This window comes from Dasypus novemcinctus, chromosome 27, assembly GCF_030445035.2.
Source record: "Dasypus novemcinctus isolate mDasNov1 chromosome 27, mDasNov1.1.hap2, whole genome shotgun sequence".
Lineage (NCBI taxonomy): Eukaryota > Metazoa > Chordata > Mammalia > Cingulata > Dasypodidae > Dasypus > Dasypus novemcinctus.
The window spans coordinates 15036571-15061223 of record NC_080699.1 but is presented as its reverse complement, the minus strand read 5'-3'; the positions used below and the strand labels follow the sequence as shown (position 1 = coordinate 15061223).

The window sequence follows — 24653 nt, the reverse complement described above, 5'->3', positions numbered from 1 at the left end:
CATCATTTACTCCTTTACCTTTTCATCAGCATTCTTGCTCATTCATAACGTTACCTAATTCCTAACTAGAACTCACTTTTTGCCCATCATGTGCTTCCTGATCTATCTCATAACCTTTCCATTCTGCTCACTGCCTGTTTTTCAGTTTCGGAGAGCCAGAACATGATTTGCCCAATTCATCCGTTTGGGCGGAGCTTTTTGCACCAGCCTTGCTCACAGGCTAATCTTTGAGTCAGCTGCCAGTTCGTGACTCAGCAGGCACTGGGTAGTATGGTATAAAACACATCTGCCCTGAGCTGCCTGCTCAGCAGGGGCTGCAAAAGAATATCCCACAATGATTACACATCTAGTTAGAATGGTCTCCAAAAATATGAAAGAGCGTACTTAAATCTTGGTGGCAGGCTCTTTCCCCTTTATCTCTACTATTACCCCTTTCCTCACCACACTCCCCAGGAACAAGTACATTTTCTGGCAGATTCTGATTGTCATAGAGATGACTTTTCATGTTCAGAGTATTTCAAATGTTGTATAACAAAATTAACGACATTTAATTAAACATATCCACTTTTTACAGCCCCAAACAAATACCATGGTAAGCTTGTAAGATGGCAGTTCTCCAAAATGTTCTGCTGCTGGGGGAAATTGCTATCAAGACTTAAGCCATTTTAGAGCTCATCTTACATGAGCAAGTCTGATGAATGGTCTCAGCCTCAGTGAAGCATCAAGCAAGAATCAGTCTCTGGGTCCAAGGCCAAGTGACTCCCTATGACCTCCCTCCTTCCTGTATAACTGCAACAGCTCCCTCAATAATCTTCCTACTCTTTTAAAATTATGAGTTTACTTCTCTCTTTGCCTCACTATGTGGTAGCAAAGCAGGGAACTGTATCTCTCACAAGTACTGGGCCTGGCACATGCTGAATTTAACATTTACTCAATCAATGAATGAATGCTCTTGCTCTTGGTTATATGTGCTTTCACACTGTGTATTAGGCTTAATCTTGGCAGGTCTGTCAGATAACCCCCCATGTCTTGGTGGGTGACAGTAACAATTATCTCTTTCTCTCAAGGTTGAGAGTTGGCCATGGAGGCTCTAGGCTGGCTGCAGATTTGCTTCCTGTGTCTTCTGATCTAGGATTCAGGCTGAAGGTGGATCTTCTCTCTGGTACATGCTGGTTTCATGGTGGAAGGCAGGAGGCAGGAGGCAGGAGGGCTGATGGAAATGGCAATGAATCTTAAAGCCTCTGTGCACGTGGTCACCTCCAGGGCATTCTCATGGCTAAGGCAAGGTACCTGGCCATGCCCAACATCAACGGGTAGGAAGAGTAGTTGTCTAGAGGGAGAGGGGGCAAGTGAATATTTGCTGACAATACAATAATAAAATCTACCATGCATTGTTATCTGAGTTTTCTATCAACACTGTTCTTTTCTGGTGTTTTAACCAGCTCCACAATCAACGAACTAAAATTGTATATATTAGTTGGGACTTCCACAGTGCCAGAGGAGAACACAAGTCAAATGAGTTTCCACAAAAAAAGTTGGGACAAAAACCACAATGGGCAGTCTAATAAAACAGCAGCTAATTCTGTCCACTTCCACATATATTTGTGTGAACCGAAGGCCTTGCAACATGTTTATTCAATGTTTGGATATAGAAAATAATTGAATTGTCTTAATTGCTTATTTGTACTAGAAAAAACAAAATCTGAAATTGCATAGACTGAATTCAATGGTAAACTTTCAGTTTATGCTTCTGTATTTTTATGTCCTTTGAAATATTCAAAGTCAAGAGATTCTGTATGAGAAACCTTAATTTCAAAATCTTCTCAGTTTGTTAGACTCCAAATTCTTTTCTCATATGTTTTCCCTTTCCCTCCTCTTTATAGCGATTTCATCCAGTTCTCATTTCCATCTGCTTTACATACTTCCTAATTCCCACCAGGCGATGGAACAACATGCTACAATAGATCCTTGAAAGTTATCTCAGCTTATTACTGTTGATTCCTTAATTCAATAGGCATTTATTTGAGAATACATTAGAGGGCAGGTGCTCTGATGGGCTCAGGGGTCACACAAGAGGGAGAAAACATGGTCCTTTTGCTCTCAAGAAACTTGACATAAAATAGGGGCAACAGGCTTATCAACAAATGTATGCAACATTGCAAGATACAACACTGCAAGACAAGCACTAAAATAGAAGAAACCACTGGGGGAGAGACATACTTCGATCTCTGTGTTAAGATAATTTTGACAACGGTAGGAAAGCTGGGCCACAGAAATGTGAGACTGGAAGTACAGCTAGGAGAGCTGTACAATGATTTGGTAGGTTATGATGACAGTCTGCACTCTCTGGTGGCCGAAGCTGTGACAATGAAGAGGAAAAAATGATTATGAGTCATTATAAAAGAGGAATCAATGAAGTGAAGCATAAGAGAAGGGAGGAGCTGAGGAAACTTCAAGTTTCTGATTTTGATGGCAGAATGAATGTTGGTGCCACCAATGAGGACACTGCATACAGGAGGAAGAGAAACATTTTGGACACTTAGGAAGGTTGAGTTGTAGTGTTTGTGGGATATCCACACATATAACATTAGCAACCACTTTCTTTGGATTCACAGTTGATTTGTACCTGCTACAGAAAATTATTTTTGTGTGTGATGCATAGAGAGTGGTAAATAGGAAAGGGAGAGAATTAGAGGGTGACAGATCCATTATAAACTCAGTTGTTTCATACCGAGATCCAGATTTCTTCAACATATTCTTTTACTTTGAAGAATATGACAGTTATATGTTACAAAAAAAGGAGAACTGGTTTTGTTTTGCTTTTCACTCATTATCAGAAACTGGCTTTGGGTGGGGATCTATGATGCCTGCTGAACAAGGTACACAGACGACCTTACAGCTAATATGTGCTTGGTAAGAGACTAGGTTTTAAGATCACAGAGGCTTCAGGCTCAGGACTTTAATGACTGTTAGCAAATCTGCAAGTGTAAGGTTATGATATCTTTCAAAGGCCAAAATTAAGAATATGAAAAATTCCATTTGGGGAATTGACCAAGAAGTTTAATCTTAAGAACCTTCTCTAGAAGGTGCTCTTATATTAACATACACAATGAAAAGTTCACGTTTTATTTTATAGGAAATATTTTTATTATTGATCATATCAATTCAAAAATACTCAATTCTTTCTCAGGGCTGGTCCATCATACTGTCTCTTTGGAGATATTAAATACATCAAAATTATAAGCAGTTTTGTTTAACAGTACATAGAAACTTCAGTTTGGTAAGTAAGATAGGAATTTCTAACAATGGAGCAAGGTCTCCAGAACTTGAAAGTAAAACAGAGGAAAATTTCCAGTGACAAGGTGAAGGGCCATGGATAAAATCTAACAGCACATGCTGGAAAATGGGATCAGGAAGTTTTATATTCCACCCTCATTCTGAGTATACTCTGTGATGGGGGGATGAGATCGTTCTGTGAAAGGGGCTTAGATGTACGATTGCTTCTTTCTAGAGCAGAGGTTCTTAACCAGCGGCCCATGAACTTGAATTAAAACTCAAAAAAACATTATTTTTGTTGGTGCAGGTGTGATATATTTATTAATACAGCAAATAGCACGGACTTGGAAAGGGGTCTGAGGTTTTCACCTGACTGGCAAAGGGGTCCATGGAACAAAAAAGGTTAAGAACTCCTGGTCTAAAGAATGGGCCCTTTGGGATGCGACTCATCCAAGGCCAATTGCTCTTCAACTTCTTGCCCACATAATCATAACCAGGGGTTTCAAGGAGATGACAAAAGCAGGGGGTATTTAGCTTTGACTTTTGAGCAGATGTAACACCAGCTCTTCATCCTCTGCTAATGACAGGCCCGTATCCAAAGGCTCTAAGGTTTCCCACTTGGCCTTCTTTCTATTACGACTTGTTGGTCCTGCATCTTCCACTTCACTGTTGTTCCTTTTCCTCATTCCCTGCTTCTTGGTATCACTGGTGGGAAAAAATCCAATGGTTTACTTTTTGAGAAAAATAATTAAATTCATCATTACGAAATCCAACAATAACAAAATAGGACAAATGATTAATAACAGATAGTTGGCAAAGGCAAAATTATTATTCAAGAAAGAAAGAAAGAAACATAACATCAGGATATCTGTGCCATAAGTACCTTCACATCAAGGGATGTGGGCTCTACTAATGCATCCTCTTTAATGTACCCTGTACATTATATTCCCTGCAGTAAAGAGATGGTTCAGGTAATAAAAGGAAAGAGGGAAACCTATGTAGCCCAAATATTTTCACAACTAGTAGCTTTGTTGCTTTGTGGACCAGTTCACAATTGTGGAAAGGCCTTCTATCTACTACTTTACATAGCAAGCTAGTAGTAATTTGCCTAACAAATTAATTATTTTACCAAATTGAGATAATGTAATGAACCTAAATAGTAATTAATAGGCAGAAAGCAAAATATGGCCACAATCCTGTCTCTTCAGAAAAGGCCTCTTGCTAACGGTGTGGCTAGAAACTTCTGTTTTGTTTATATCCTGACGGATTAGGCAGAAGCATTCTGACTCTGTCTAGTTAATGTTCTCTGGGAACTTACTGGATACAATTAAGGACTGGGACTTCTTTATCTTTATGATGTTAGCCACACATGATGTAATAGTTAGTTCTAGTTTCTTGAGTCTTAAATCATTCTCTGGAAGAGCTGGGAAGGGCTCTTGTACTTTTCAATCAAGGGTTCTATCACAGCAGCACATCACCAGTGCAGTTTACCAAATAGAGGGTGAGACATTCTTAAGGTAACACGTCTGCCCTAACAATGAAAAGGCAAAACTGGTGAGAAACGGTGTAACACCTGTGCATTCTCTCCCTGAAATAAGCGCCCTTTTCTGATGCTAGGAGGCCAGGCGGCCACAGCAGGACTGGCAGCTGGGTAGTGGCCTAAGAAATGGCAGGTGGAGGTTGAGCTCTGCAGTTTATCTCTCTAGCACTATTTCTGTGGGTCTTAGAGTATGGAACTCTTTTCACATTCTTCAAGTTTATGAGGCAAGTGTCAAAGATGACCATATTACTGTTCAACATTGAGAGCAAAACACATTGAGAAAGCACATCTCAAAAGGCAAAAGCATAGCTCTGAGTACTAATGCCCCACTATTGCTATAAAAACAAAACCACCAAAGCAAAGAATTCGCAGCTACCCATCTCTCAATAACCCAAGTATCTTAATTAGCAATGCCTGGGATGTTATTTTAAGAACTAATCATACAATAAAAGGCACAGAAAAATATAATGTAGTATGCAATCTAAACTGATGATGACAGGGAAATTCTACTTGAACAATTCTGAAATCTTAGTGAAAACAGGTATAACAAAAGCTTGTTATAATACCCAATGCAAGCTTCTAAGCCAAACAAATTATTTATTTTTAATTAGAAAAATATATATAACTGAAATTCAAATTCAATTTTTAAATCCTAAAAAAAAATTAACTGAGTTTTAAATGGAATATGTAATTTCCTTGTTTTCTAAATAATCTGAACCCAAGCCTCAAAATTCTCCCAGAAATTAAACTGAATTATCCATAGGTTTGGTTACCTAGTTTCAGTATCTTACTTTTTAAAGTGTAAAAGGATAAATATAAAGCTCAAAAGAAATAAAAACTAACATTCCCTGGTACAAAAACAGGAGATACCATCTCCCTTTTCTTACAGCATTTACTCCAGAAAACCTAAAATAGTGAATTTTTTCTCTGCCCCTTTAAGATATATGTGAATATTTTCAAAAGGTAAATTGGCCTCCTGCCAGTTTTACAACCCAGGAATCTGTTCCTTAAGGAACTGGGAGCGAACTCTTTGGAATTTTAACAAAGAAAACATCACCCCTTTTTCCCAGTTTCTGCAGAAGCCTAACGTTGGCAGGCCCCTGGTTCCAAGCTGTACTCCTTTGGATACAGCCCATTAACAAACATAGGTGGCTTCTCCAATTATCAGGTGGAGTCAGGATGAATTATGTGACAAATGGGACCGTTAAGTCTTCTTGCTTGAGGACTAGTTAGCGTTCATCTTGAAAACGTGTACATAATGGGTTTTATCTACCTGCCTATTTTAGAGGATCAGATTTCTTTCTGTCTTTGCAATTTCTTTAGCAGATTGCCTTCGATGTGCACTACATTCTAGGTTAATGCTTCTTCATTAATAAAACTGTGTTCTTTCTCTTCTATCTCTATGGAGAGATTTTCTGGGTTGGCAGGAGATTCTGGTTTTTTAATTCTATTTTCCCAACAGGCACTGTTGATCCCGTCTCTGAGAATAAGACTGTAGTAGGCCATGCTATGTTAATGAAAACGAAGGAAGGAGGAAAGCCAGTGCATCAGCTTCCTCGCAGTCCTCCTGCACCAGCTTCCTCGAGAGGCCAGCGGACACTTGATGTGCTTTCCCACCTGTCTCCTCTGGGAAGGGGGCGCCTCTCTCTGGCAGAGTCCTCCCTTGCCCCCCAGAACCACCTTAAATTCTTCATCTTCCATGAAGGCCGTCCATCCCAAACCTCCCTAGGAGAAATGACCTCTTTCTCTGAATTCCTATAGTTGTAACTATTTATTAGTCATTTGCACTTATTTGCTACTTCCTTGTACTATAGTGATTTTTTTCACCTGTATACAACTTCATTTCCAATCAGAATATAAACTTCTGGATGGGAATATAAATTTGTACAACCCTTCTAGAAGCCCTTTTAAGTATGCATGCCCAGCAACTTCTCTTCTAGGATTCATCCTAAGGAAATAATTAGGGGTGTATATAAATATTTAGCTACTAGGATATTCAAAACAAAGCCAATTGTAATTTCAAAAGTGGGAACCCAAAAGCCCAACTCTCAGAGATTAAGAAAATTGTGAATGAAGGTATTAAAAACAGTGTTGCAGGGATTTCCTTGTTGACACTGAAAAGTTATAAACCAATATAGAACAAGAGTCTGCCTTCGTTTAAGAAAACAAATAATATATCCTTGAATTGGAAGGGAAGTGCGGGGGAGCTGGGTATTTGCCAACTATCCTTTGTAATTCCACAAAACTCAGAAGCAAATCGCATAGGCATGATACGTGATCGCTGTTCCTGGGGATGACTCAAGCTCCAAACTGCCGACCCTAGAGCCTCAGAAGTATGGGGAAAGGTGAGACTTCTTAGGTCAGGATAGAGAGTCACAGGGTATTTCCAGTGGTTTTATTTTTCAATGTGTGTTTGCCACAGACTAAACTGTGGAAATTATTTTTGGGTAGGATTACATGAGTTGACCTTTCAATACCTTTGTAATACTTTGTAACATCTTTGTAAAACTTGACACATAAGCAGCTTGGGTGGCCTGGAAATAATTATGTCTGTTAATTAAACATGTGAAACATTATTAACTTTCTTCAAAGACAAAAATATTTCCAAACATGGGACCATTAGGATTGAAAATAAAAGTCTTCTGTGATGATAGAAAGGATAGAAATCATTGTTCCAGACTTGAGATCTATGCTCCATTTGTCAGCGTTTCTGATCGTTTCTGATCATTTCACTTTTCGATTTTATATATTAGGTTTCTAAGGAAACATTCGACAATGGTTTCCATGCCTGCCCTCCCCACACCAAAAAGAAATGTTTAAAAACCAGTTGTCTTCAATGGAAGGTTCTTGTTGAAACCGCATATAAAAACTTAACGCCTTCCATATAGCACCTCAATCCCCTTTCCTGCCAACATGTGTGCTTAGCAGAGGGGGATTTGTAAATAACAGCTTGGTTCTTATAATTTGTCACAAAATTTACAGTGACCCCTGAGAAAGAATTTAAGGATTCAGGTGTGGTCTAAGCCTGCCTCTGGAATCGATTCTGCATCACAACCCCTTTCATATATCCCCTGTTCTTTTTGGCTACTTTTTATTTCCTGAAATGCTTGAGATTCTCAACTTCTTTTGTCTCTATTTGGAATTCCCTTGTCTGTGTTACAACTATGAAAATCCTCCCTCCCCTTCAAAATCCAGTTCAAACTGAGGTGGCATCTCCTCAAAGATGCCACCTCATACGAGTCCACATTAGACAGTGTTTGTGCCTCTCCTAAGGCACTCAGCCTGAACGTGGTTACTGTAAATCTGTGCCTACTGCTGTGCCTTTGAGACCTGGGCTGTTGGTCTTATTTACCTCCAAAGAAGGTTTGACTAAAGGTACCATTAAATAAATGACCACGCATCTGAATGGCAGAAACCATGGCCTTGATGGCATTGTTCTAAGCCCTCAGAACTACTGCTCCTGCGATGGAGAAAGCAGCCTTTTAACAGCCTTTGCTTCTAATTCAATTTCCAGCAGAGTTACCAGGGAAAGCATCTGCAGAGCACACAGTCCAGTCTGTGAGGACAAAGCCTTCTGTGTGATGGCCGATCTGTTTTTAGAGTCACAAGTTCCTGTGATAAATTTTGGTTTTGTGTATATTTTTCAAAATTACATAAATGATGGCTAAAACCAAAACCTCATTTCTCCAAACACATGTGACATCTACTGAGTTAATGCTCAGTCAGTGGACAGTAAAAAATTATGCCATTACTGCAGCTACCCTATTGATATATAAGCAGGCAATCATCCAAGTTTCAAGTTCTAAAAAGTTGACTACTACTTCCATCTCAGTTTTCTCTTCCTCAACCCATTATGTAAATGTAGGTTTTTCCAGGTTCCATCTTTGGTCCTGTACTGTTCTCATTTTACATATTCTTTCTTCACATTCTGCTAATGACATAAAAATGTGCATATTTAGTCTAGATTTCTATCCTACCAGATCAGCTTTTTCAACCACCTTCTGGATATCTCCACCTGCTTTTACAAAGGACCTCAAAGTAAGCAGCTTCCCAATTACCACATTTTTCTCAAATTCATTCTTCCTCCTATATTTCCTTTTGGAAATAAACCATGCTAAAAACCTGGAAGTCATTCTTGAACCACCTTCTCTTTAATGTTCACAATTTAATCGATCATTTCTTCATTTGCATCACTCAAATTCAATCAAGTTTTCCTAGTGCTTTAGTTTAGGCTACTTTAGGCTTCTTGATTGATTTCCCCTTCTTCAACTGATTCAGCTCTGGTGTGAAATTGTCTGGGATGCCTTCCCTGGCCATCCCAGTCTGGGTGGGTTAAATGCCCTCCTAGTTGCCTCCCAACACCGTGCATCTCCCATTGCATGCCCAAAAATGTTGTGTACTGAGATTCCTTATTTACTTATGTGCCTCCCCCATTAGGCTGTGAGTTCATGAGGACAAAAACTATTATTCTTTTTTGCAATCTTGTTGCCTTGGCATCCAGGGCCTAAATAAATGTTCCTTGAATAAATGAATAAACCTACCACTGCTCAGCATCTGACTGGTCCACTCTATGTCATAATGGGTCAGACAAAATGATCGCTAATTAATGATACATTATTATTATCTAGGCAACAGAGATGACTAATTATAGAAAAGAGGAAAGAATGTGGCACTGGAGTAAAGCAGATCTGACTGAACTTTTAGCAACAGCCTAAAGGTGGGAAAACTGTTTCATCTTATATTGTCCAATTCCTAATTTGTAAAATGTTGTCAATATCTACCTCATGAAAAAAAAATAAAGTGATACATGCAGAGTAGACATGTTATTACTCCTTCTCCAACTTTCCACAGGAGGAAGCATCTAAAATGTTCATTTTGTTAACAGTTAATTGGGTTATACCAGGCTTTACATGTAAGAAAAGCCTTCTTAATGTGTTTTACAAAGGTTTATAAGATTTGTTTGAACATAGAAAATACTTTCTCATCGAAACAACGGATATAAATCATAAATGATTTATAAACTTACTTAGCACATTAGGGTGTTGAGTCAGAAGCAGAACTATTAAAGCCCCACTATCATAACCCAAGTTTGGGGAGCCGAGCCCATGATTCAAAGATATAGAACCTGCAAATAGAGAGAATTCCCGAGCAGCCAGGACAGTCAGATATTGGCATGGTCAGGCCATGGTGGGGTCTCTGGTAGGTGGGTCTTGGGTCTCTGGTAGGTGAAGGTCTCAGCAAGCAACAATAGTGAATCCAGCCCATTGCGATAAAGATGAAGATGAGCAGTGATTACAGTTAACACTTATTGTTCACTTAACCCAACACTTTATGAGGCAGGTGTTGTTAGCCTTACTTTAAAGAGACCTTTCTTACCTCAGAGAGACCTTCGTTTCAAGAGGCTGGAAAGACAACTCCCCAAAAGATAATCCCCTTCATAAGGAAGGACAATGCTAAATTGGAATTTCATTTATTTGGGGAAATAAGATTTAATCCAGCACATAAACAAAACTTGAGTAAAAAGACAACTTTGGTTTTTTTTAGAAGTTAAAAAACGTTTTCTTTAAACTACAAAAATTCTTGAAGTTCAAAAGGGTTGATACAACATCAAACACATGGTAACTTAATGCAATTATTAAGCATAAAAATACTTTTAGTTTTCTTATCCCCAAAGAACTACGTACTGCTTTAATATATAACCTGAATTACCTTTTCAGCCTTCATTTGGAGTATTCAGACCATCTTTTTTTTTTTTTTAAAGACTCTAAAGTTGGTTTTTTTTTTATTTAAAGATTTATTTACTCCCCAACCCCGGCCGGCTGTCGGCTCTCTGTATCCATTCGCTGTGTGTTCACCTGTGTCTGCTTGTATTCTCATCAGGTGGCTCTGGGAACCAATCCTGGAACCTTCCTGAGTGGGAGAGAGGCAGTTATTCTCTTGGACCACCTGAGCTCCCTGATCTGTTCTGTCTTTTATTATCTTTCCTCTGTCTCTTTTTGTTGTGTCATCTTGCTGCAGTAGCTCTCCACATGGGCCAGCACTCTTGTGCAGGGCAGTACTTGGCGCAGGCCAGCACTTCGTGTGGCTAGCTCGCCACATGGGCCAGCTTGCCTTCACCAGGAGGCCCTGGGCATCGAACCTTTGACCTCCTATATGGTAGATGGGAGCCCAATTGCTTGAACCACATCCGCTTCCCTATTCAGACCATCTTAACTTCACTTTCCCACTCTCATCAACTTCGTGCTGGCATTTTATGGACTAGGATAGGAAGGTAGCTTTTTGTTTTGTTCAAATACTCCTAACCTTCCATGAAGTCAGCAAGCATTATATTCAGGAAAGACACATAGGTAAAATCAGGAAGGACACATAGGTAAAAGGAGGATGGGATGAAAAGAAACAGAGGGATCTCTTTTGGTAGGAACATAATAATGTTATTAGAGTAAGTACTAAAATTTTAAAAAATTATCCAAGCAATCCATGATTACCACACTAGGATGAATTATCCCTTTTTTGCTTAAAGTTTTCATTAATTCTTCAGGTCCACCTCAGAGAGGCTTTTCCTAACCACCTCATCTAAAGTGAACTTTCAGGAAGGGAGGTGGCTCAAGTCATTGGGCATCTCCCTCCCATATGGGAGGTCCCCAGTTCAGTTCCTGGTGCCTCCAAAAAAAAAAAAAGACAAGGAGCAGATACAGAGAGCAGACAGTGATAGCAAACAATGAGGGGTGGGGGAAAAATAAATAACAATAAATCTTAAAAAAAAAAATAAAGCAAGCCTTCTCCATTCCTCTCTCATATAGTTATACCTTTCATGTTACATATTTTCATTATGTCACTATTTCAAAGTCTGTAGGATATTAAACACACTTTTTTTTTTTAAATATAGGGACTGACACTTTGTGTATCTAGAGGCTTAATGAGTGGTTTTGATATGGAAAATAATAGAAAGTAAATATTCCAGAAGACATTAAAAATTCTATTTTTGTAAATGTATATACTCATTTAAAAATCCTTCTACTTACAGTTTTATACTTAATAATTAAAATGACTACCATTTATTAATGACTCTACTATGTATCATAAACTGTTTTCTAATTACCCTCACTAGATCTTTACAATAACCTCATAGGGTAAGAATTATGTTCATTTGATCAAAAAAACTGAGAGTTGGGGAGATTAAGTAACTTGCCCAAGGTCCAAAGAGGAAGGTAAGATAAGATTCAAACTCAGGTCTGCAAAACTCCTATTTATACCCACGTTGCAAAGTTTATGTAAATACAGCACACAGATCAACATTCCCAAACTCTGTAATGGTGTATGTGGGCAAGGCATTCAGTTTCTTGGTTCACAGAACCTCATGTAATTATATACCTGTTTAAAAAGGGATTTTTACAATCAGATGCTTCTGAGACCATTCTGCCAGGATCAGGCAGAATTTAAATTCATATTTATTGATAAAGGCAAAGGGAGACTGATTCACTCATAGAATAGTTTCCATGTACAACTCCTAGGTCTAATCCCACTTGATTTCTTTATTTCCTCTCTGGTTTTTGGGAAGTTTCAGCTAACAGATTACAGATCTGGGGAGGGGTGGGGCAATAATATATTAAAACAAGAAAAAAAATGTAATCATTGGTACCTGCGCCGAAAAGGAAGAATGCTTACTGTTAAACGGCATACTTTAAATAAATGATGCTTGGATTAAATCCAATAAAAACAGATCAGAATGTTCTAACACGGGAACCACGTTCCCTGAGCAGTGAGGATGCTGCAGGCAGAACCATTACAGCAAACCTCAGGAATGTTGTTCTAAGCACTGTCCAATACGATTGTGGCCAAGGTATCTCAAAGATGTGCTGGGAAAACCTGTCAACTAGTTTCCTGCTATGTGTAGTTCTTTACAGGGAAAGAACATAGTGTGGAGTGAGCACTAAACTTTCAAGGATGCTGACTAGCAGTTCCAAAAATTAAGTTAAAAAAATACTTGAAAAGAGACTATATAGCCAGATGCCTGTATTAGAGCTCTTGATTTCTGGAGCACCTGCATTTATTCATGAACAATTAGAGGTATGCGACTTTGTTTGTGTTACAGCATAAAATGGAGCATCAACATCCCAGTTACAAGCCTATTCAGAAAGCTAACAAAAGCCAGGGCAAGGGGTTGCTTGCAGAAAACACACTGCCTTTTACCATGGTGTTTCTGTGCAGCATTTCCACCTTTTGCTTTTTTTCCCTCTCTTTTCTGGAATGCAAAGGAAAGAAATCAGGTAAAACTGTGGTCTGATCTAGCTGCAAGCAAGCCAAGGATGAGCGGCTGGAGGTGGAGAACAGCAAATATTCACTTACATAAAAAATCTTGCTGCTAAACTGGCTGTGGAAGGCTATTGAGGGAGCAAGAGTTCAGCCCTGTGTATCTAGTTTGTGCCCCTAATTGTACAAAAACCTCCTTTTTGCATTCATATCAGTAAACATAGCTTGAACTTTTTCCTAAAGAATTTAAAATAATAATAAATGCACTTGTACAAATTTTTTAGTAAGTTCCCAGAAATCTTTACACCTGTCTTTTTAAGTATTGGCACTTTGATATTCAAATATGTTGTGTCAGAGACTTTTTCCCCTTATCATAAATTTTAATTTACAAGGCCATGACAACAGTCCTAATGAAGATTAATTACTGCAGTGCACTCCACAAAATGCGCTCAGCTTCCTGCGGATGGTGACGGCTACTGCATATACAAATGATAGTGAAAACCTACGGCATCCTTAATGGCTCTTCTCTAGCTGTTCAGTACTAAATATGATTTAGTCAAAATAAAGATGGATTAGCTCAAAGTTCACTATAATTTTAGGAGCAGAGAAAAAGATATCTTACTAGGTCAGAATTCTAATAACTGGAAAAGGCTATGAATGGTGAGAAGGAAAGAGAAGGCAGAAGACTGCACATCATACTACATACATGTATATGTTTCCTTCTACAAAATGTGCACGTCAGTGGGGATTGACAAAGTTTTGGCCTCCAACCTGTTTTTTTTTTGGTTCAAAAACCTGTTTGAGAATTTGATGAAAGCCATGACCCCTTTCTCCAGATTAAAGGTATGGGGTGTGTATTCTGCATGCCCACCCCACACTATAACTTTCATACAATTTCAAGGTGTTCACGATTCCCTTTTGGCCCATCTACAGGGTCCAGGTGAAGAATCCCTGCTCTGCATAAAATCAGAAGACGTATTTCTCTTCTTTCAAATTAAAAAAAAATTTAAACACCAATCCAAGTTGGGTCTTATGCTATACAATTTTCTTGCTACTCATCTGCATGTAGAACATTTTGTGCTCCCCAGAAGCACATCAGCTTCTCTCTCAAACTACTTCCACTGATTAGTTCTCAATATTAAAGTTCCTTGCCTACTGAGGCATGTCCCCAATGTTCCAGCTATATGGCAATATTGAATTTTACAACTCAGCCTGAATCCTCATTGGTCCTTCAAATGACTTCAAAAAGAGTAAAACCACAATTTTCAAAATGGTTTGCCCATTAATGAATTACTTATAATAGCAAAAGCAAAATAAAACAACAAGAACCCAAAATATACACCTGGATACAACCTAAAACTCCAACAACAGGGAAAGCAGATGAGAAAATTATGGTATAACTAAATGACAGAATATTGTGCCGTCATTAGGCAAGCTCATAAATATTCTACATAAAGTAATGTGAAATGAAAAAAGATGGTCCAAAGAAAGAGTCATTCTCAACAGTCTTCGAGCAAAAACGTTGCCACGCACCACATTTAGGGTGGCAAGGATGATTCATCTTGGCCTCATGTATCCTGCCAATTCATCCATATTTCTTGAAGATGCTGGCCCTTCAGGAAGAACTCAAAACTGTCACTGAGTGAGTTATACAATGGGTGACTAAATGACAGAGGAGTAGAAAGCACAGGGCAAAAACTGAGACAGGAAATAAGGTGAAGAAGGTAGATTCCTAATACCCAAATTTCTCACATTATGTCTTCTCTATCTGAATCCCAAGCCTCACCCCTGAAAATAAAACACCCCTTCCTAAATGTTAAGTCTCCAGAAGTTAGAAAGCATAATAAAAAGTGAGACTGGCACATTATAAAGTTAATATATCATTAAGCTGAGACAACTTCTTACCATATCTGCCACTCACAACTAGATTCATCAACACCTAGAGGTTAAAAGATGCGTTGGAAAGTGGCAAGATGGCACTGGTTTAAGTGTGCACTCACCATCTCTCTCACAAAAAAATGGTGGAATGGGGGCAAGATTATGCCCGAGGGAGCTGTTTTGAGAACCCACCAAGAGGAGGCTTCAGGGCATCAATCTGAAGAGAGCCGGGCAAAGAGATAAATTGCTCAAAGTAAAACTGAGTTTCTTGCTCTTGAGGCTGGAAACTGTGGGACAGCAAAGCCCCACTCTCTAGGCAAAAAGCATTCCAGATGTCCATCCTGTAGGAGGAAGCATTCTCTGACAGTGGGAGGGTTCTGGTGAAGGGTGGAAAGGGATTTCTTTTTTCTGGGTTTTGTTGCCTAGACTCTCTTTGAGTTTTGAGGAGCATACCACCTGGTTCAAGGGGGCACCAGGAAGATGGGAGAGGCAAATCTGCTGAGGCAGCCTGATTTACCTAAACACCCTGGGATAGAGGGACTTGGCCTGGGAGAGGGAGGAGTCAGGCAATTGACTAGTCCTGTGCTGAAAAGTATCAAAATTTCAACTCCCCTATGGGACACGGGCAATAGGAAGGGCTTAATAAGCTCCCAAGAGTCTATTGAGGGTCCCCTGGGAGCAGGGGATGGTCTGGATGAGGGTTGAGAGTCATTTTTTCTGCAGTGAGTTCAGTCACCAGGGTCCTACTTGAATTTCAAAAGGGAACTCCAACTGACCTGGAGAAGTGAAGAGCTACTGAATCCTGCTTCCCTGGGAGAGAAAGCAATAAGAATAGAAAGAGGGCAGGGACAGACTCCTAATCAGCAGGAATTTATCCAACTGCAAAGAGTTAAAACTGCACAAGGGAAAGTGACTAGATAGCTTTTTGAAGAGCTAACTGACATAATGAAAAAGTTTAGCTCAGTGGAGGAGTTTCCGCCTAAAACATACTAGGTTCCAAGTTCGATTCCTAGCTCCTCTTAAGAGTACGGATCCATCAGGATATCAAACATCCAGCTGATGCTTTAGGACAGGGAAGCAAAGACATTATTTCGTATTAGCTTCTCTTGGGTTTCTTATTTTTCCTGAAAAAATTAACTTAGTTTACTTGCTAAAACCCATTTCAAAACCTGCAGAGAGCAGGCTGCAGGGTAACTGATTGATGAACATGGGCAGCCTGTGAAGCTCCACAGGGGCCTAAGAGGGAAAGCTGGTTTTCCTTAGTTTTGTTTGACTGCTTGCTTATGTGTTTGTTTGTATTGTTTTCTTCCCTAACCCCCACCCCCACCCGGAGAATTTGATATTATTGATGAATTCCAAAAAGAAACACTGGATTATGTTTGTAAACTGATCTTTTTTTTTTTTTCCCCATATCCATCTATTAATTTTATTTTACCCTTAAAGAGTTTACACCTTTAATCTAAAAGGGGTGCTGAAGGGAGATGATCTCTTTTCTGTAACTGCTTCCTGTTGGCCATGGGCTGTGGTCATTGCCTAACAAGGTGTAAAACTCTTATTTTATTTTAACTGGAGGAAGATGGATCTGGCATTCTGTACGAAGCTGGATGAAGTTTTCATATGGTTAATAAGATGTTCACTCTGAAAGAAACAAACTTAATTAAAAATTTGGAATACCTGTTTTTAAAAGAGGACATTGGATTACAGAGGTAGACAAGGCTAGGTGCTTATAAAGATGTCCCCTCCTTTTTAAAAGCTGGTGGGAACAGTATACATATACTTTTTCTAAGTTATTTATCTTTAGAGAGAAATTGCAATAGATACTTAGCTTTGTTTGAAGACACATTTAAAGCTGTTTAATGACTGGCACTCATGTGCTCTGTCAGATGCTCCTGGTGAAATGGCACCCCTTGGGAAAATGGTTTCATTCAGGATTAGTACATCAAGATGGAAATTTTCTTAGTTTTTAGAGTATCCTGGTATCATGGCTCCACTTAGCATGTTCTTCATGCAGTGAGCAAGTTGCAGCATCCTTGATCTTAGAGAGATTTTCCAGTATTCTACTAGCCTGGTGCATAGTGCTCTCTGGCACTATAGAACAGTGCCAGTCTGGAGACGATATCCATCATACACTTGGCTGTACCGAGTCATCATTGGCTGCTGCAGGAGCTTGAAACTGCAACGTAGTTTCCATCGACTTCAGGAGCAGAACCAGAGGCTGATATAGCAAATATTTTTAATTGAGGGGTCAGTGACCAGCCTAGCCAATAACTCACATGGAGAGGCAACATCATTGTTCCTAGTTCCACTCTGAGATATCTATCCAAGACAATCTGCTGTACCATGATTCCCACAGCAAGTTCATGGCCGCCAAAACGGGCTCCAGGCCGGGTGCAGGAGGGCATCTGAGGAGGGGCCGCGCCCTCTGCCTGACGGTTCCAGGCCGGTACTCGCTGCCCGCCTGTGGGCCAGACACGCCCCTCCCCATGGAGGGGTCGGGGGGAGGTGGTGGTGCTGTAAACTGATCTTTTACCTCTGGGCATATTAGAGTATATTGAATTCAAAGGTTTACTTGATTAAGTAATTATGTAAACCTCTTGTGCCAGTAGGGTACCAAACGGTGGGGACTCACAGATAAAAGCCATGGCAAAGGACAGCGTTAAGGGTTCTTTTTTTTTTTTAATTTTTTAAGATTTATTATTCTTATTACTTTTTATTTATTTTTCTCCCCTTCCCCCCCCCCCTCAGTTGTCTGTTCTCTGTATCCATTCGCTGTGTGTTCTTCTGTGACCGCTTCTATCCTTATCAGCAGCACCGGGAATCTGTGTTTCTTTCTGTTGCGTCATCTTGTTGTGTTAGCTCTCTGTGTGTGCGGCGCCATCCTTGGGCAGGCTGCATTTTCTTTCACGCTGGGCGACTCTCCTTATGGGCACACTCCTTGCGCGTGGGGCACCCCTATGCTGGGGACACCCCTGCGTGGCACGGCACTCCTTGCGCGCATCAGCACTGCGCATGGACCAGCTCTACACGGGTCAAGGAGGCCCAGGGTTTGAACCGCGGACCTCCCATGTGGTAGGCGGATGCCCTATCCATTGGGGCAAGTACACTTCCCAGAGTTAAGGGTTCTTAATATCGGAGTTTTGATGTTGCAGTTTGATGATGCTGAAGCTGGAGCCCTGGGAAGCAAGGACCCCTGAACCCAGAGAAAAGCAAGACCCTGGAAGGGAGGAACCAGGAAGCCTGAACCCTCGCAGATTTGGGCAGCCGTCTTTGCCCAACATGTGAAAATAGACTTTGGTGAGGGAAGTAACTTGTGCTTTATGGCCTGTTATCTGTAAGCTCCTACCCCAAATAAATACCCTTTGTAAAAACCAATCAATTTCTGGTATTTTGGATCAGCACCCATTTGGCTAATATACCCCCCTTCTTATTTCTGTTCAGTTAGGTGCTGCTGCTTGTTTCTTGTTTGCTGGCTTTCCTCTTTTTTTTTTTAAACACTTTTTAAAGTTAAAGTTAATAGACCACAAGGAACGTTACATTAAAAAAATATAAGAGGTTCCTATATAACACACTACCCCCCTACCCCCATCATTTTTGTAAATTGTATTTTTTTAAAAGAGATATATGGCTTTCCTCTTTATTTTCCCTTTTCTGTGAATATTGATTTTGTCTACCAACGCTATCTCTTTTCCTTCCTACATCTATCTTCCGCTTTCTGTCGTTCTTACATTCCACCTCTCATAGTTTAGTCCTCAATTTTTCTGGTTTTTATTTCTAGCTCATCTATTCGGTTTTCATTCTTTTATTAACTTTCTTTCTTTTTCTCCTTTCTTTCCTCTTACCCTCTCCCCTCATCATTCTGGTCTTTTAATTCATTCTATATATTTTTCTCTATTTGGTTTCCAATTTCATTGCAGGCACTTCATTTTTTAAATTCCTATTCCTCTACACTACTTACATGAGTTAAATATTCGTTTTCCTAGGTCTTATACGTTCTTCTTCTAAATTTTACTATTATTATTACTCTTACCCTTTTTCTTTTCTTACCACTTTCACATTCTCTGGCCCTAATCTTTTTCCTTCAAGGGAATATAGAAAACAGCGAGGAAATAGAACAAGAACAAAATGTCAAAGAGAAAATTTAACACACACACAAAACAGCAGCTAAATAAAACCCTAGAGTAGAGAGAAGCTAATCAACTGAATAAACCCAAAAAGATAAAAAGATGACCAGACAGCAACAAAAAATTACAAACCATACCAAGAAACAGGAAGACAAGGTCCAGTCCAATGTACAAACTAAAAACCAGGAAGAGATGCAGAGTATCAACTAATCAAAACTGTCCAAATAAATATCATGGACCAACTTAATGAAGTGAAGGAAGAGATTAAGGATATTAAGACGACACTGGGTAAGTCCAACAAACGAGAGAGTAGGAGTTGCAACTTTGCTGAGGCTCAGGGCCCAGATCAGCTAACAGGGAGGTGAAGATGTTCAACCACCACCACAAGGAATCAAGAGTGCCTACAACTGCAAGCAGAAGAATTGCATCCATCATCCACGTGGACTCTAAGCCTCCTCTTGATCTAGAGGTGGAATGGACATCACCATCCCAGGGTCCTCAAAATGGAAGAATAAAATATGGATTAGAGTGGACTTACTGATATTCTACTATAAAAAATATTGTGACTAGTAATGGAAGAAATTGTAGCATTGAGGTGGAGAAAGTGGCCACAGTAGTTGCTGAGGGAAGAAGAGATGTGATGTGGGGCATTTTGGGGACTTTGAGTTGTCCTAAATTATATTGCAAGGAGGGCCCAACAGTGGGCTCATGATACTAATGGTTACACTTTTGAGCCTATACACCTGCAATAAGAACAAGGCCTAGAGTAGCATTGTGCCTGGGGGTTTCCTCCTGACAGCCTTCACTCAAATGTGGCCACTCTCACAGCCAAACTCAGCGTGTAGATGCGATGCATTCCCCCCAGCGTGGGACATGACACCCGGGGATGAGCCTCCCTGGCACCGAGGGATCACTACCACATACCAGCTGAAGAAGCAACTAGAAAATGACCTTGAATTAAAGATTCAATGCGGAACAGCAGAATATACCTGTCTACATATAATGACATGACTTCGGGAAGCTGTTTGACCTAATGTAAGGGGGAAATGGAAAGGAGAAATGAGATTATAAGGCTGTGAGTCTCTAAAAAAGAGTCTGGAGGTTGTCAGAAGGAATACCCCTATGTACAACTGAACAGAGTCTAAGAGACAGATAAGGTAGATACAACCCCAGGTATTGGTTCTTTTGAGGGATAAAGAGACCCACGGGTTCTATGGTCATGGCAGAAGGGGTTCACTGCCATGACAGATAGCCCTTCTTTGGAGCTGGTGTTTCTGCGTGATGGAACTGGACTCAGAGGGGATCTCTTTTCACAAGACTTGCATGCTACTTTATTGGAATTGTAGTCGGTGCTGGGTTTAAGATATATGTAGGGGATTTGAATCTCTGGACTGATAATATGACACCCAGGCCCAGAGCCTCAACAGACTTCAGCTCCTACACTTTGATTTATTGGACTTACTCCACTCAGCTAACATGGAGTTGAAGAAGGTCAACCACCACAACATGGAGCCTAGAGTGTCTACAACTGGAAGCGGGAGGAGTGCATCCAGTACCCATATGGAATCTAAGCCCTCATTTGACATAGATGTGCAATGGACACAACCAATCCAATGTCCACAGAGAAAACGTGGAATGGGTGTGGGAACGGTAGCCATGGTGGCTGCTGGGTGTGGGGAACGGGAGGAAGAGATGAGATGTGGAGGCGTTTTCGGGACGTGGAGTTGTCCTGGATAATGCTTCACGGACAATTACGGGACATTATAGATCCCCCCAGGGCCCACTGGATGGAACGTGAGAGAGTCTGGGCTATGATGTGGACCATTGACTATGGGGTGCAGTGATGCTCAGAGATGAACTTACCAGGTGCAATGGATGTGTCATGATGATGGGAGAGAGTGTTGCTGTGGGGGGAGTGGGGGGCGGGGGCGGTGGGGTTGAATGGGACCTCATATTTTTCATAATGTAATTAAAAAATAAATAAATAAAAGATAAAAAAAAATTATATTGCAGGGTCAGATGCTGGACTTTTTATCTCCTGCCATAACTCACTGAATGTGTACTGGTGGAGAGTGTGAACCACAGGTTAACACTCTCAGGTTAAACTATTATCCATGTGGTGCAGCAGTATCTCCAAAATATGTTCACTGAGTACGATGATGGGGGAGATTGTTGGTGTGGCAGGAGTGGGGTGGGGAGGTGGGGGTTATATGGGATCCTCTTATGTTTTTTAATGTAACATTTTTTGAGATGTATGTATCTTTTAAAAAATACAATTTACAAAAATGATGGGGTGGGAGGGTGGGAAGTGGGTTATATGGGAACCTCTTACGTTTTTTAATATAATGTTCTTTGTGATCTATTAACTTTAATAAAAAAAGTGTAAAAAAAAGACATTGGGAGAAGATACAGAAGAAATTGTAAACATACATAAAAAAGATAATGGGTATGAGGGTGATGAATGGCACAATTCAAGAAATCAAAAAGAGACTGGAAGCACATAACAGCAGATTTGAACAGGAAGAGGAAAGAAATAGCGATATGGAAGATAGTACATTTATAATCAAAACGATAGAAGAACAGATAGATAAAAAGAAAAAATCCAGCAGGGACTTATGGATTTGAATGACAACAAAAAACACACAAAAATACACTTTATAGGCATCCCATAGGAAGAAGAGAGGGGAAGGGGGTCAGATGAGTTTTGGAAGAAATAATGGCTGAAAACTTCCCAACCTTATTGAGGGAGATGGATATGAATGTCCAGGAAACTCGGCATACCTGAAATGGTATAAATCACAACAGACCTACTCCAAGACATATACTTGTCAAACTCTCCAATGCTCAAGACAAAGAGAAAATACTGAAGGCAGCAAGAGAAAAGAGAACCATCCCACACAAGGGAAACTCAATCAGATTAAATGCTAATTTCTCATCTGAAACTATAGATGCAAGAAGACGGTGGTATGACATAGTTAAGGTACTGAAAAAAAAGAAAGAAAGAAAAAAAACCTTTCAGCCAAGAATTCTCTATACAGCAAAGTTGTATAACTTTGTTCAAAAGTTCAAAAAGGATGGAGAATCCAAAAGAGTCACAGAAAAACAGAAATTAAGAGAGTATGCCAATAACAAACCTGTCTTTCAAGAAATATTAAAGGGAGTTCTTCAGATTGAAAGGAAAAAATAGGAGAGAGAGAACTGGTGGAGAGTATGAGAGCAACTGAAAAGAGAAAAAGAGAAATAAAAACAACATATGACATACTTAAACCCAAAGGAAATATGGAAAATGTAATTCCTTAACAGTAATAACACTGAATGTTAATGTATTAAACTCACCAGTCAAGAGACACAGATTGGCATAATGGATAAGGAAATGTGACCCATTTATAGGCTGTCTACAAGACACCCACCTTAGACCCAAGGATTCAAGGAGGCTGAAAGTGAATGGCTGGAAAAAAATCTCACAAGAAAACAATAACCAAAAAAAAAAAGGGCAGGAGTAGCCATACTAATAGTGGACAAAATCGACTTTAAATGCAAAACTACTGGAAGAGACAAAGATGGACACTATATATTAGTAAAATTGGTAATGTTTCAAGGAGAAAGAACCATTCAAACATTTATGCACCTAACCAAGGTGCCTCAAAATACATTAGGCAAACACTGGAAAAAATAAGTGGAGAAATAGATGCCTCTATAATTATAGTGGAGGACTTTAATACACCATTATCATCATTAGACAGAACATCTTGATATAGAATCAATAAAGAAACAAAGAGTTTGGATAATACATTAGAGGATATGGACCTAATAGACATATGCAGAACACTAAACCCAAATCAACAGGACATATGTCTTCTCAAGTGCACATGGATCATTTTCCAAGATAGACTACATGCTAGGCCACAGAAAAATTCTCAGTGAACTCAGAAAGACTGGAATTATATGAAGTAATTTCTATGACCATAATGGAATGAAGCTGGAAATAGTAAGGGTCAGAGAACCAGATTAGGCACAAAGATAAGAAGTTACCCAACATACTCTTAGACAAACAGTGGGTCACGGAGAAAATTTCAAAGGAACTCAGAAACTACCCTGAAACAAATGAAAATGACAATACAACATATCAAAACCTATGGGATGCAGCAAAAGTTGTACTGAGAGGGAAATTCATAGCCATAAATGCATGTATCAAAAAAGAAGACAGAGTTAAAATTGAAGATCTAACCACACTCCTGAAGGAATTAGAAAATGAACAACAAACTAACCCCAAAGGAAGTAGAAAGAAGGATATAAAAGATTAGCGCAGGAAAAAAATCAAACAGAAAATAAGAAAGCACTAGAAAAAAACAAACAAAATGAAAAGCTGGTTCTTTGAGAAGATCAATAAAATTTGACAAAACCTTAGCTAGACTTACAAAGAAAAAAAGAGAGGAGATGCAAACACACAAAATAAGAGATGAGGAAGGGGATCTCACCACTGACTCCACAGAAATAAAGAGTATCATAAGAGGATACTTTGAAAAATTATATGCCAATGAGAAGGACAATTTAGAGGAAATGGACAAATTCCTAGAAACACAAAAGCAGCCTACACTGACGAAAGAAGAAATTGATGAACTCAACAGACCAATCACAAGTAAAGAGATAGAATCATCAGTCATTAAAAACCTCCCAACTAAGAAGCGCCCAGGACCAAAGGGCTCCACAGGGGAATTCTAACATATATTCCAGAAAGAACTAACACCAATTCTGCTTCAACTTTTCCAAAAAGTAGAAGTAGAAGGAACATTGCCTAACTAACTCTATGATACCAACATTTCCCTAATACCAAAGCCAAAGACACCACAAGAAAGGAAAGTTACAGACAAATCTCTCTAATGAACCAAGATGCTAAAATCCTCAAGAAAAGACTTGCTAATCATATTCAACAACGCAGCAAACAAATTATACACCATGACCAAGTGGGTTTCATCCTGGGTATGCAAGGTAAGAAAATCAATGTAATATACCACATAAACAGACTGAAAGAAGAAAATCACATGATCGTCTCTACAGATGCAGGAAAAACATTAGACAAAATACAGCACCCTTTCCTGATGAAACCACTGCAAAAGACAGGAATAGAAGGAAACTTTCTGAATATGATAAAGGGTATATATGAAAAACCCACAGCTACCAGCATATACAATGGTAAAATCCTAAATGCTTTCCCTCTAAGATTGGGAAAAAGACAAGGATGCCTACTATCACTACTCCTATTTAACATTGTGTTGGAACTACTTGTTAGAGCTCTAAGGCAAGAAAAAGATATAAAAGGCATCCAAATTGGAAAGGAAGGAGTAAAAATTTCACTATTTGCAGACAACATGATCCTATACATAGAAAGCCTTGAGAAATCTACAACAAAGCTACCAGAACTTATAAATGAGTTAAGTAAAGCCACAGGTTCTAACATTAATGCGCAAAAATAAGTAGCATTTCTGTACACTAATAATGAGCAAGCTGAAGAGGAAATCAAGAAAAAAACATTTACAATAGCAACTAAAAGAATCAAATACATAGGAATAAATTTAACTAAAGATGTA

The 24653-nt window shown here is 39.4% G+C and overlaps 1 protein-coding gene across 1 annotated transcript in view; it reads right to left on the bottom strand.

Annotated features, from left to right (window-relative positions):
• Positions 1-3123: 3123 nt before the first annotated feature.
• DDX10 (DEAD-box helicase 10) overlaps positions 3124-24653 on the bottom strand; it is a 366232-nt gene continuing 344702 nt past the window's right edge. The window contains exon 18 of the mRNA XM_058289407.2: positions 3124-3981. Within this exon, the coding sequence (XP_058145390.1) occupies positions 3807-3981 (175 nt within the window). The 3' untranslated portion in view covers positions 3124-3806. The remainder of the gene's footprint in view (positions 3982-24653) is intronic.